This window comes from Canis lupus, chromosome 31, assembly GCF_011100685.1.
Source record: "Canis lupus familiaris isolate Mischka breed German Shepherd chromosome 31, alternate assembly UU_Cfam_GSD_1.0, whole genome shotgun sequence".
Taxonomy (NCBI): domain Eukaryota; kingdom Metazoa; phylum Chordata; class Mammalia; order Carnivora; family Canidae; genus Canis; species Canis lupus.
In genome coordinates this window covers 21,981,196-21,993,918 of record NC_049252.1, presented here as the reverse complement: position 1 = coordinate 21,993,918, position 12,723 = coordinate 21,981,196, and the positions used below count along the sequence as shown (strand labels likewise).

Below are 12,723 nucleotides of genomic sequence, written 5' to 3'. Positions count from 1 at the left end.
TGATCATGTCTCAGATAGAGAGGTCCTCCAAAAGGGCAAGGGGAGCAGTTTCTACTGCATTCTGATGATACCAGTTCTCACCTTGTTTTGAAGTAACTTTTCCTAAAATTTAGAAAGTTTTCTCAGGGAAATGCTGAATGGAAATGTTGTGTTGGCATCATGTCCCCAGTAATGGTGGTGTACTTTGTGTACAGGAACATTGGGTGCAGCACCAGGGGTCATTAATAAACTGAAAGCAGTGGGGTGCCTGGGTGGCTCAGTCCGTTGTGTGTCTGACTCTTGATTTTTGGCTCGGGTCGAGATCTCAGGGTTATGAGATCAAGCCCCCACATGGGGCTCCGAGCTGGGTGTGGAGCCTGCTTGGGATTCTCCCTCTCTCCCCCTCACCACCCCCCCCCCACAGTGCCATCTGTCTACCCCCCAAAATAAAATAAATAAAAATTAAAATACACCGAAACAAAGATGTGTGCCCCATCCACCCACCAAAAAAAGGGGCAGGGGGCAGGCTATGACAGGTACTAAGATTGCAACATGAGGTGGAAATGTTGCAACATACATTAGTGCCAAATTGTTAAAACTGAAATGGGCCCTCACACACTTGAAAAGAATTTCTCCCTTGGTATCTGGTTTAGGTAATAAGCATTTTGTGGATGAGAGAGAAGCGAATCTGTGATTTGTCTGAAGTCTGGGGAGAAGGGAAGGGAGCCTTCCACCATCACCCCTCACCCTCTTCTTCCCCATTGTCCCTTAGCAGACAGTGACCCTTTTATTTTATTTATTTTTTTTAATATTTTATTTATTTATCTATGAGAGACACACACAGAGAGAGGCAGAGACATAGGCAGAAGGAGAAGCAGGCTCCCTGCAGGGCGCCCGATGTGGGACTCAATCCCTGATCTCTGTACTCTGGGATCAAGCCCCGAGTTGAAGGCAGACGCTCAACTGCTAAGCCACCCAGGCATCCCATTTAAAAAAAAAAAAAAAAACGGACTTTAAGATTTTTTTTTTTAAGATTTTATTTATTCATGAGAGAGAGAGAGAGACAGAGACACAGGCAGAGGGAGAAGCAGGCCCCATGCAGGGAGCCCAATGTGGGACTCAATCCCGGGTCTCCAGGATCAGGCCCTGGCCTGAAGGCGGCACTAAACCACTGAGCCACCCAGGCTGCCCGACAGTGACCCTTTTAAAGCATCCTATCAGATCTTTCCTTTCCTCAAAACAACTTGCATTGCTTCTTACAGCCTTTACCTGATCTGTCCTTTATTTCCTTCCTCTCTCCCTTGCTCCTTCGGCTCTGGCCACCCTGACCTTGCTTGTCCTAGAATTTTCCACGCACACTCCCCTCTCAGTGCCTTTGTGCTTGTTTCTGAGGCTACCTGCTACATTCCTCCAGCAGGTGACAGGGAAGTGGGGCTTCATCTCTTTGTGTTACACACCTTCTCAGTTAGACCAGCCTGGCCTCTCGCCCGCGCTCCTAACTCTTCCCAGCCCTGCTCTAGTTTTCTTTTTCTCCATAATACAGATCACATTCTAACAATGTGACTTTTTTTTTTTTTTTTTGAGGTGATTGCTTCTCTCACTAGAATATAATGCCACAGGGGTCTTTGTTCTACTCATTGGTTTCTCCCATGTGTCTTACTTTTGGTATGGGTTGTAATACCTGTTAAACAGAGGAATAAAGGAATATACGGGCACATGGTACATCCAAGAAGCCATCTCAGCTTTTCAGATACCTCTGACCTCCCTGGGTTGCAGAAAAGCAAGGATGAAGCTTCTGTGAAAAATATTAGTTGTCCAGAATAGCACTGAATTTTTGGAACTGGAATGTTCACCTTGAGGCAGTAATGTGCTAGGAGTTGGAGCTGCTCTTCTGTAGCATTTGTTTTTGTTCGGTATTACACTTTGATACCCATTCTCAGTATTGAAAGGTATGTCCTACCATATTTTACAGCTGTTATGTTAACTAAACAAAGACAACCAATATGAAGGTCATTTGGAAAGTTAAAAGCCCACGCATGTGATGCTGCCGTGCTGCTAATGACGAGAGGTTAAAACCCAGAGCTAGAGGTGTTTAATCTTGAATTTTGAGTCTGGTTTTCTGAAAGGGGCATGTATCCGGTAAGCTTCCTTGCAGAAGGCGTAAATGAGGGCATCTGAGCGGGGGCCAAAGGCCAAACGATCATCTAGGTCCATGCTCCGTGCGATCTTTTGCCTGACCCCTGTCTCATAACCCTCCTCCTTCTGAACACTGGGTAGAGGTCACTTGCCAGATAGCATTCAGGGCAGGGACAGCTAGCTGTTTGATAGAAAATAGGTTGACAGGTATCATAGCAAAGCATGTTTTTTTGCCAGTTCATGTTGTTCATTAACAAAAGCAAATACTTTGCGAGGGATTAGCCCTTTTCTGCTCTAAATATTAAACTTCATAAGCCTTTTCATGGTTTACCTAATCCCAAATTCAGATTTGTTTGTGGGTTAGGGATATGAGGAATTATGTCAAATGCACAATAAATGTAATGGGGCAATTTTTCCCTCTCCCTTCATCTTACACGAGGATGCAAGGGAAGCACCTAGTACAGTGGAGGCTGATAAATTTGGCCAACTTAGAAATGTGAGCCGAGATCACAGCTTCTAAGGAGCCTCAGACGTCTCTGGACAGGATGAACTGTCATATGCTAGCTTAAAAAAAGCACAACAAAGTAAACCCTCCTGAGGCCAGCTTGTTTCTAGACTTTGTTGTTAAAATGACCTGTGTTTTAAATGACCCACGATAAACAGCTTCCCATTCCCTTGTGCTCTGGAACATACCCACTCCCTTCCCACAGGAAGCACCTTGAAAGGGTACAGACAGAGGGCCACAGGTGTCCTACCACTGCCACTATCCTCGTTATCATGCGTCCTGCCGACCATGGACTTCATCACAGCATAGCAGCTGTTCCTGGTGTGGTCATATCTTTAAGAGGCAGAAATATTAGAGAAACAGAAGCCGAGCTTTCTGTACATAATTCCTCCTTAAAAGGTTCTTCCCTTCCTCCCTACCAGCTGCAGGGGAGTGATAATGAAATATTAAATTCCTTTTCAGATATCAAGATGTACCATCATTCTTCTATCTTTGACTGGACAGTGATCTGATTTGCTTGGTCGGTACGAATGCAGGAAAATTTCATGCTAATTGAGATGGAGCGTTAGTATGAACAGCTAAAATGCTTGAATTAAAGATTAAAAGAGAGACGGCTTCCTTTAAAGTCTTCGACGAAAGGCAATAACAAGGCCGCTTACAAGGATTTACTCGAAGAGAAATATTGGATTAAATGGAATAAATCAGTAATACAGTATTTGTATTTATTTCCACGTACCTAAAAAGTTTTAATACTTGGAATATTCTTAATCCTATTAAATATACCTTGCATGCTCATTTCTCTGATATTCTTTTATTCTTAATATTACAAAGCTACATTTTAACAAAGACTAATGAGATTTTACGACTCAGATTTCAGTGTTTATCTCCTTTCCATAAAACAGTACGCAGTGTCTGCATATCATAAGAGTTGGAGAAAACCATACAATTTGCCAACCATAAAAGTTGGGTGGAGAGCTTTCCTACTTATTTGGTAGCTTTTGTAATTCCAGTTTTCAAAGAGGATGCTGTGTCATGGCTATGACACTTAACAGCTGGATGGCCATCTCCATCAATGAAAAGAACCCCAAACATCTCTACATTTTCATTTGTTCAAAATATAAAATATGGTCTGCCTAATTTTGTCATCCTGCCAGATTTCACTACACCAAAAGAACTTTTAACCAAGAGAACTTTTAACTTGTTCTCCTTTAAGCTGTACCAGCAAAGATGAAAAAATGATGAAAACCACAGGAAACAAATTTAAAATGCTAAACATCACTTCCATTTCAAGTGGGGAACATTGATGAAGTTAAATATACTTGCATATTGATTTGCTTGAATTTATGCAGAAAAATACTAGGCTTTGATTCCCTTTTTTTACAAAAAAGGATTTTAAATTGAAAATTATTTCTTGGTCTTAAAAATTAAGGACTCATTTCCAATCATTTGTGGGCCTTTATGTGTGTTATATACCGAAGATCTTACAGAAAAACATCTATTACTTCTCCTGTAGGTGGTATTTCATAGTCCAGTTCTAAATAAAAGTAGCTAATTTTTTCAGTGGCTGCATAAGCTCCAAGATTGGAATGACATGTGACAAGCAAAGGAAAAGAGAAGAGCAGTAACGTGGAGGACCATATGTACCACCCTAACGCATGGAGTAGCCTCTCTTTTTCCCAGGGTGCCTGGTATGCTGGCCTGATACATAAAGAAACAGGGACACAGATGGCTCATGTTATGCCGCTTTTCCAACCTTTTTGCTGCTCAAATACATTGTCACTCATCTGCCACACAGAAGATGGGGGCAGATGCTTTTTAATGTCTGCCCTGTGCCAGTCCCAGACCTGTTGACTTGGTGGAGGCAGAGGGGTGAACACACAAGTATTCTGAAAAATAATCCCAGGAATACGCTCTACCTCCTTCCTTCCACTTGAAGCAACATCTGTGTAGATACCTAAACTGCTCATATATTTTTTAAATAACCATTAAACAGATTAAAGAAGGGAAGAAATCTGAACAAATATTTCTCTTTAAAATTAAAGATAAAATTAAAGATATTATTTAATTACATAACACAAAAGGCTCTGGCTTTGGTTCTAATCTTGAAGCCTTTGGAGTGTGAAGATTCCAGGCGATTTTTTTCCTCAAAGCATGTACAAAAGACATCTTAGAATTTAATTTCAAAATGATTTATCCATAAATACTTCTCATTTAAGTCCTCTTTGGGATATTCTATCTCAAATATAGTAGTCCATAATTAGATAAATATAGTAGTCCATAGTTAGATAAAATCAGTAGGAAAAATACTTAGAACGTTGGTGATATTTGAATAAGGTTTTGAGTAAAACGCTTAATTTGATTTGCCCTGAAAACATAGTGAAAACACCTAATTTCACAGTTTGGGCTGAATGTAATCTACTCTACATCAAAATCTTTTTTCTTTTCCTGTCTTTCTTTTTTTCTTGTAAGCTCAGAAATGCTCTGAATTCTCACTAATCATTATTAATCTTTTGGAAAACTGCTTATATAGGCCATTACAATTCACTTGGCTCAAGAGTAAAAATATTTTTGTTTTATAGTACACTTCAATTTTATGGATATTTATGTTTCCACATAATTTAGCAGTATATGTTGCAACTCAGTCATATTGCTTAGCAGTTTTAGTTGAATTCAAAATAGAAATCACTTTCTTTTTGACAACTAGTGTAATGAAATGGGCCGACTATTGTCAAATTTTGTGATGGCAGAAAGGTGTGATTTCAGAAATGTATTTATTGATATTTACACGGTTTTGGGTAGTATTTCAAACACTTTCTCACAAAAGGTGGCTCTGAAATCAAGCTATCAGAAATACATAGCGTAGAATTTACCTTTACTTTGTTGTGTGGTTATTCAGCAGTATACTGATTTTGAGATTTCTTTGGTTTAAGAATCACAGGATGCGATATTGATAACATATCTTACTTTCAAGATTATAAAAGTTAGTTTAGCAAGGCATAGGGATTTGGGATAAAATGTCTCTATTAAGCACTGCTCTGTGCATGCTTGTTTTGTAAAGAATTTTAAATATAATCACAAAATGGACTGTTCTATAGATTTTCTTTCATCCTCAACTTGGAAGGGGTGAAACATTTGTACCGTGCTGTGAAATGTCTCATGGTGTTCTCTTAAACAGCATTAACCTGTATGTGCTGCTCTACTAAATTCTTTGTTCTGTAGTAAATGGAAAATATGGCTTTCTTTGAAATGATTAGATGTTGTTTCTCTTCTCAAACCTCCTTCTTTTTACTTTATAGTTCCTACAACAGCAGCCAGCACCCCCGATGCCGTTGACAAGTATCTTGAGACACCTGGAGATGAGAATGAACATGCCCATTTCCAGAAAGCCAAAGAGAGGCTGGAAGCCAAGCACCGCGAGCGAATGTCCCAGGTAATGGGACTTCTTCATCCCTTAGATTATTAACAATAAAGGGGAAATCTGAACTTGGCCTCTGCCTCTGAGTCTGCCTAGGGGCCCTATGATTGATGAATGCCTAGGGATGGGAGGGCTCTTTAATTTTATCCAGATCCTTAAAGACGTAAGGTCTTAGTTTAAAACATTTGCTCCATGTTTATCAGCTTGGGGTTTTTAGAATCCTTGAGCATACCACCTAGGAGAGATGAAATTACACTAAGTATAGCAGGATTTTATAAGCACAAATTATATCTGCAACATTCTCTCTGGTTTTATTATTCTGTGTATAATATTTTTATTACAGGTAGCCCTGTAACCATGATGTTGTAAATTAAAATTCCATAAAATGATCTGCAGTAAAGATGAATATTTTTTATTAGGTGCCAAAGTATTATGACTTTGAACCTCACATTTCTTCCAAAGCTAATTCATGGGGCCATAGGAACTTAAAAGCAGTATTGAATCATAATGATCACATTATCTTTTTCATAAACGATCAATAATACAACAGTGGTTCGAGACTGTGGCTTCCCACTCTAGAACAAAGCAATATAAGAAACGCAAAAGATGGCATTTGTAACTAGAAGCTTTCTCACTCTTGGTACAATGCATGAAAAAACCCTGGCTTTTGTTTTGGGTTCGGGTTGTTTTGTTTTGTTTTTGGGGTTGTTTTCTTTTTTAGCAGATTTCTTTATGAAACAATTTGAAAAATTTGTTCAAAACCTGGCTAATTTATATCTAATAATATCAACTACAATTTCTGATATGTCTATACCAGGTGCTGGGTATTATATTTATTAAAAATAAATAATACTGATTTTAGCCCTTTTTTCAGATCCTTCCTTCCTTCCTTCCTTCCACAAATATATATCAACACTTCCTTACCAGTCACTGCCTAACTTGTAGACTACAATTCAGAGTGAAAAAAACAAAAGGAAAAGTTTAAGGAAACATAAATGAGTGAATGAGGAAAACTCTCGGGTCAAAGTCAACCATTCCTTTTTTTAGTGTTAATATTCTGTGGTAAACATCAAAGCATTGCTGATTTCGTAATTTTTAGCACAAATGCAAGTTTTTGTAATAGACCTTAAATAGGATTCATGGATTAGTCTGCCATATGTTCTCTAAGCTCACAGAAAGTCTTTAAAAGATCACATTAATTATGGGTTTTAATTTTTTATATTTTCTGTTGTTTTGACAACTGAGGCCTTAACCAACTCTAGAAAGACAGCCCCTCCCAAAATTAGCCAGTTCCTAGAGGTTTCAAATGACTGGCCTTCAGGCACACCTTTCATAGTCAAACCAACCTCTCCAAAGCCCCAAACCCCCAAATATGGTCTTTATCTGTCTCTTACACTCTGACCCACTATCCACCTGCTCTGCTCACTTCAGGGCTAGGTACCAGATATCTAGGGACAGCCCCTATACCCCAGAGCCTACCAGAATTGTTCAAACTAGCCAAATTTAGCTGTCTCTCTTCTTGAGAACTATGTGTGAATAATAATCTTTTCAATGCCATCTATCTCCTATTGATATGTCTATATCCTATTGACCTCCCCATAGCTAAATATACTAAAACCGGTTTATTTATTTTTATTTTTTTATTTTTTAATAAAACCTGTATTTTAAAACAGAACTCAGAACTGCTAATGTATCTAGAAAGATACAACACAATTACTTTTTATTTTTTAAGATGAGTGACCATAATGCTTGAATCTATTTTGGAGTAATAACAAGTGGGGGTACAGGGAAGTTAAAATACTTTGGCTCTGGAATAAAATGTGCAGTTATAGCTGTTGGCCATGAGGAAAACCTAAAAAAGCAAGTTGAACTAGAAAGCTTGGGAGAGTGGAATAGTGAGGTTTCACCTGAAGGCAATTCTTCTGAAAAACAGGATCTTTCATTAGGAAAAACACATGCTGTATATAATCACTGTTAGGGAAGCATAGGATGACTTTGAGTCATATTTATTGCCACTGAAACAGCATCTTTTAAACTTAAATCCTATCTCACTGTTTGCTTCTGAAGCTTTTTGAGCCTTCTCACTGGCTGCAAATTCCATTTCAGAGGCAATTAATTCCATTAAAATAATAATAATAATAATAATAATAATAATAATAATAATAATAATAAAACACTGAAAGGTCCACCTGGCATCTCCAGTGCCAAGTGACTTATTAGTGATTTTTTTGATATACGTGTCAGTTTCAGATAGTCTAGATCTCTCCAGAATAGCAATTTAGTGTTAGTTTAGCACATCTACTTAACCCATGACTTAGTTCATACATATCTTTACGAGGTTTCTTCATCTTTTTATTCACTTGTATCTGAGATAACTTAAGAGATGTTATCCTAGAGCAGAGAATGCGGTCTGCTAATTCTAGTGGTCACAGGAAAGAGATGCCTGAGATTAACATTTATCTTCATAATCTGTGGTACTGGATTCTGAAGACTATTTGCCTTTGAACTTGCCTGCCTGCCTCTTAAATCTCTATGTATTAGTTGTCATTTTCTCTACATGAAATAGCCAAGTCTTTGAAGATCTATAAATTCAATGATACTGATAGTTTTGTTCATGCAATAGGAGATTGCTTTACAAGAATATCTGGAGCAACCTGAGCATTTTAATTGACTTTTATTGTAATTTTTGTTACTATTTGTTTTCTTATAAATGCAGAGATTTGGGTTTTGGGGTTTGTTAGTTCTGGCATTTGGGGGTTTTGGTATTTGGTTGTTGGGTGTCATGATAACTAATCTTGTAGATTTCTGTTGCCATGTTTTGAATAGTGTCTAGCAAATATACAATTCTGAATAGTCTTTAATAATATATTTCTATGTCCTATAATAATTATATATATATTAGTTATGAATTTAACAGTTGTAATATATCCATAATTTTCATTTTACAGTTGAAAAGTCAAATGAAAAAAAATTATTAAATTTGTTATTTTCAAGATAAGCATCAACATCTTAGGAACTGTCCTTATCCTGTTACCAAATATAAAGAAACGTAGCTCACCTATTGATTTTCCATTGAATAATTGTATATGATTATATATGGCTTATATAAAATTATATACAGAATTATATATTTATAGATAAATATGAGTACATATTCATATAATTATTTACATGGATATATAAGCATATAAATTATATATAATGTATATGTGATTTTTATATTTTATAATAGCAAATTGGGCCATAGGACATAAAAGCATGGTCTTTAAAGCCACAAAGATCTTGGTTTATATCCTTCCTTCTCCATTTTTTTTTTCCTCCATGACCTTGAGCAGATAACTTAACCTGGTCCATAAAATGAAGATCCCTATGACTAATCTCACAGATTTTGTAAAGCACTTAATACAGGGTCTGCTACCTAGGAGATCTGCTGTAATGTTATCTATTATGGGGCCATTGTGGCTAATTGGTAGCCATTGTTCAGAGAGATGTTGAGCCTATAGTGTGGTATGTGTTTATCTTGCATTAAATAGGCCTAGTGTGATGGTATCAGTGAATTGTTTTATTTGTGAGGCTAGAGGATATTGTTGAATTGCTCTGAAAATCACATTTGATTTCCTATTATAATCATGTTTATTTTCAAGTCATTAGACAAAAAAATCTCTCTAAGTGTTCCATGTGTCTCCCCAGCTCAAAGTTTATAGGCCAGGTTCTGAATGTGCAAGGTGGGATGGTAAAATGCAAAGATAATAAGGAAATCAGTTTTCACATTCCAGTAAGACATTTGGCTTCTTTCTCAAACTAATTTTGAGATTCCTTGCCTGAAGAGTTCATGGTAAAGTACTGCCACTGTGAACATTCTCAGAGCAGGAAATTGAAATATTTTTATTGCAAGCCTTATCTCATCCATAAGGCAGCGGTAGTCTTCAGTGACCCCCTCCATACAGGTGCCCTTCATGAACTCCTGCAGACACTAAAGCGTCCAGGATACTATGTTTCGTTTCTTTTGTATTCTGTTCTTATTCACAGCAGTGGGGCTTTGTTACAATTTTGTTGTGACCTTTTTTGGTTTTTATGTGCTCTTCAAGTATGGTAGAAAATACACTCCATTCTTTACTCTCCATAATTAAAAAAAAAAAAAAAAAAAAAAAAAAAACCAGCACGAGGAAGCTAGTCTTGTATTCTATGTATCCTGTACAGCAAATTAATGCTAGTAGATAATAAAATACCTAAATAAAAACCCACATGGTGATTTTCTGTGATTATTATCCCATTGAAATTATCTATCAATAGTTTTTTATTCCAAGTCTCTTTTTTTTTTATTTTGAAGAATGTCAGAAAAATCGATTCCTTACAAATAAATATCTATAAATAATATACTCTTGTAGTACAGAAATCAGGTTCTCTTATGCCTTGGATGTCTCAAAGTGTGCAAGTACACATCTGCCAGTAGACCATTACACTGCTCACTTCATCTGTCATTTCTTTATTTTATCTGGCTCAGTTATGAGTTGCACTTAAAAAGCTCAGCTTGATAGCAAGGAGTACACAGGAAAGGGAAAGCAGCCATAGGTGGTTAAGAATCTAGTATCATTTCATTTCAACAACATGCACAGCTGCAGACTTTGCATTCAGGTCAGTGAATGAACCTGTCTCAGGGTAATCCTGGGTAAACTGCAAGGATGAGAAGAGGAAACTTTCTTCTCCTACCACACAGATTAGCCTGGTTACTAAATTAGCATAACTTGCCAAAAATATGTTTTGCTACACTCAGAACATTATCATGTGTATTGTCTTGGAATTTCTAGAGGTACTTAGGGTATTCTTTGCTGTTCATGATGGGGACTGGTGAGCAAAAGTCCCTCATTACCCATCAGTGGGGTGGATCTGAGGATTTCTGACGAAGGAAATCTTTTTTCCTTCCTCCATTATATACTACTTTTTTGATAGTATGTTCATGGCATGTGTACACATGTATAAAATGTTCTTGCCTTCCCTCGCTTTACTGTTTGAAAAATACGCAGTTTGAGGGGCACCTGGTTGGCTTAGTGGTTGAGCATCTGCCTTTGGCTCAGGTTGTGATCCCAAGGGTCCTGGGATTGAGTCCCATATCAGGCTCCCTATGAGGAGCCTGCTTCCCCCTCTGCTTGTGTTTCTGCCACTCTCTGTTTCTCATGAATAAATAAAATCTTAAAAAAAAAAATACACAGTTTGAAATTTTATAACTTACTTTCACAAAAGATTAAAACTAATGTGTTCAATTTAATGGTGGAAATCCTTGTTCTATATATATATATGTACATATACGTGTGTGTGTGGCTCTGAATCGTTGACATTTGTGCACATCAAACAAAATGGCTTTCAGCCATTTCTGAGGAATAGAAAAAAGGACCAACTTTGTTTCAAAGCGCCACATTCTTCCAATAAGTGTGAGCATTTATGTTTAATATGCTGTTATGATAGATGATTTCCATCTAAGGGAGGTCAAATAAAAATAGTTTGGAGATAGGACTGGAATGTGATCAGCTTTTGAAATGTTTAAAATGTCAAATACAGAAAGAAAATAATCTCTCATTAAATATAAATTGGAAAAAAAGAACTGACTGTATTAAATTCCAGTGTTTTCTCATTTTATAGGTCATGCGAGAATGGGAAGAGGCAGAACGACAAGCCAAGAACTTGCCTAAGGCCGACAAGAAAGCAGTTATTCAGGTAAAACCCAGGCCGGTTCTCTGCCAGGCAGCATAGGCCTACAAATTTTCCAGCATCTCTGGAACCTTCTGGGTGATTGTTCATATTCCAGTCAATCTGGACTATGGCTTATCATTGTCCAGTAATTCCATTTCTTAAACCTTTCCTTGTATTTGCTTTTAATTAGCTCAAGTTATAATTCATTTCCATAAAACGTACATTGTTCCATGCACTCTGTTCTTTATCAAAAATATGTCTTTTTGGTTGTCAAAATCTGCTGCTACTTCTTCCCCAGGCAAAAATTACATCATGATTAGAATTTGTGCTGGGAACTCTTTTCTCAAAACTACCTAAAAGTAAACAGTGAGATTCTCATGGTCATTTTCTGAAATTCAAGGACTTTGAGTAAAAGAGAATTTTTTTTTTCAATTTGTAATGGAATTTAGAGTTTTAAGAGCACAGAAATTTATCCTATGTTATGGCTAGTCAAATCGGTCTTCGGGGGCCATATAAAATCATGATTTACAGTGAGCAATCAGGTTTAGGATGGAGTACAAGAAAGGGAGGAAACCCATAAAACATGCTGAATTACTCAAAATGTTGGAAAGACTATAAATCTTTTAGTAAAATGAAATATGATGCCCTTTGGAAATCCTTGAATTAGCCCATCCTATTCGTTGGGCTCCCGATTGACACGTGTTTGTATTTGCCATGGCAGCATTTCCAGGAGAAGGTGGAGTCTCTGGAACAAGAAGCAGCCAATGAGAGGCAGCAGCTGGTGGAGACGCACATGGCCCGAGTGGAAGCCATGCTCAATGACCGCCGCCGCCTGGCTCTGGAGAATTACATCACTGCTCTGCAAGCGGTCCCACCCCGGGTAGGTCACCCCCAGGCTTCCTTCCACAACTCCCTTTTAGACACAGCACAGACAGGAGGCCATGAGAAAGAAATCTAAGTATTATGAGCCCCTCAGCTCATCTTGTCTTGAAGGTTAGGG

General features: G+C 37.6%; 1 protein-coding gene across 4 annotated transcripts in view; it reads left to right on the top strand.

Moving 5' to 3' along the window:
- APP (amyloid beta precursor protein) overlaps positions 1–12,723 on the top strand; it is a 265,420-nt gene that overhangs the window by 170,967 nt on the left and 81,730 nt on the right. For all 4 annotated transcript variants that reach the window (NM_001293279.1, NM_001293276.1, NM_001293275.1 and 1 more), the window contains 3 exon segments: positions 5,917–6,050; positions 11,673–11,747; positions 12,445–12,603. In NM_001293279.1, coding sequence (NP_001280208.1) covers positions 5,917–6,050; positions 11,673–11,747; positions 12,445–12,603 — 368 coding nt within the window.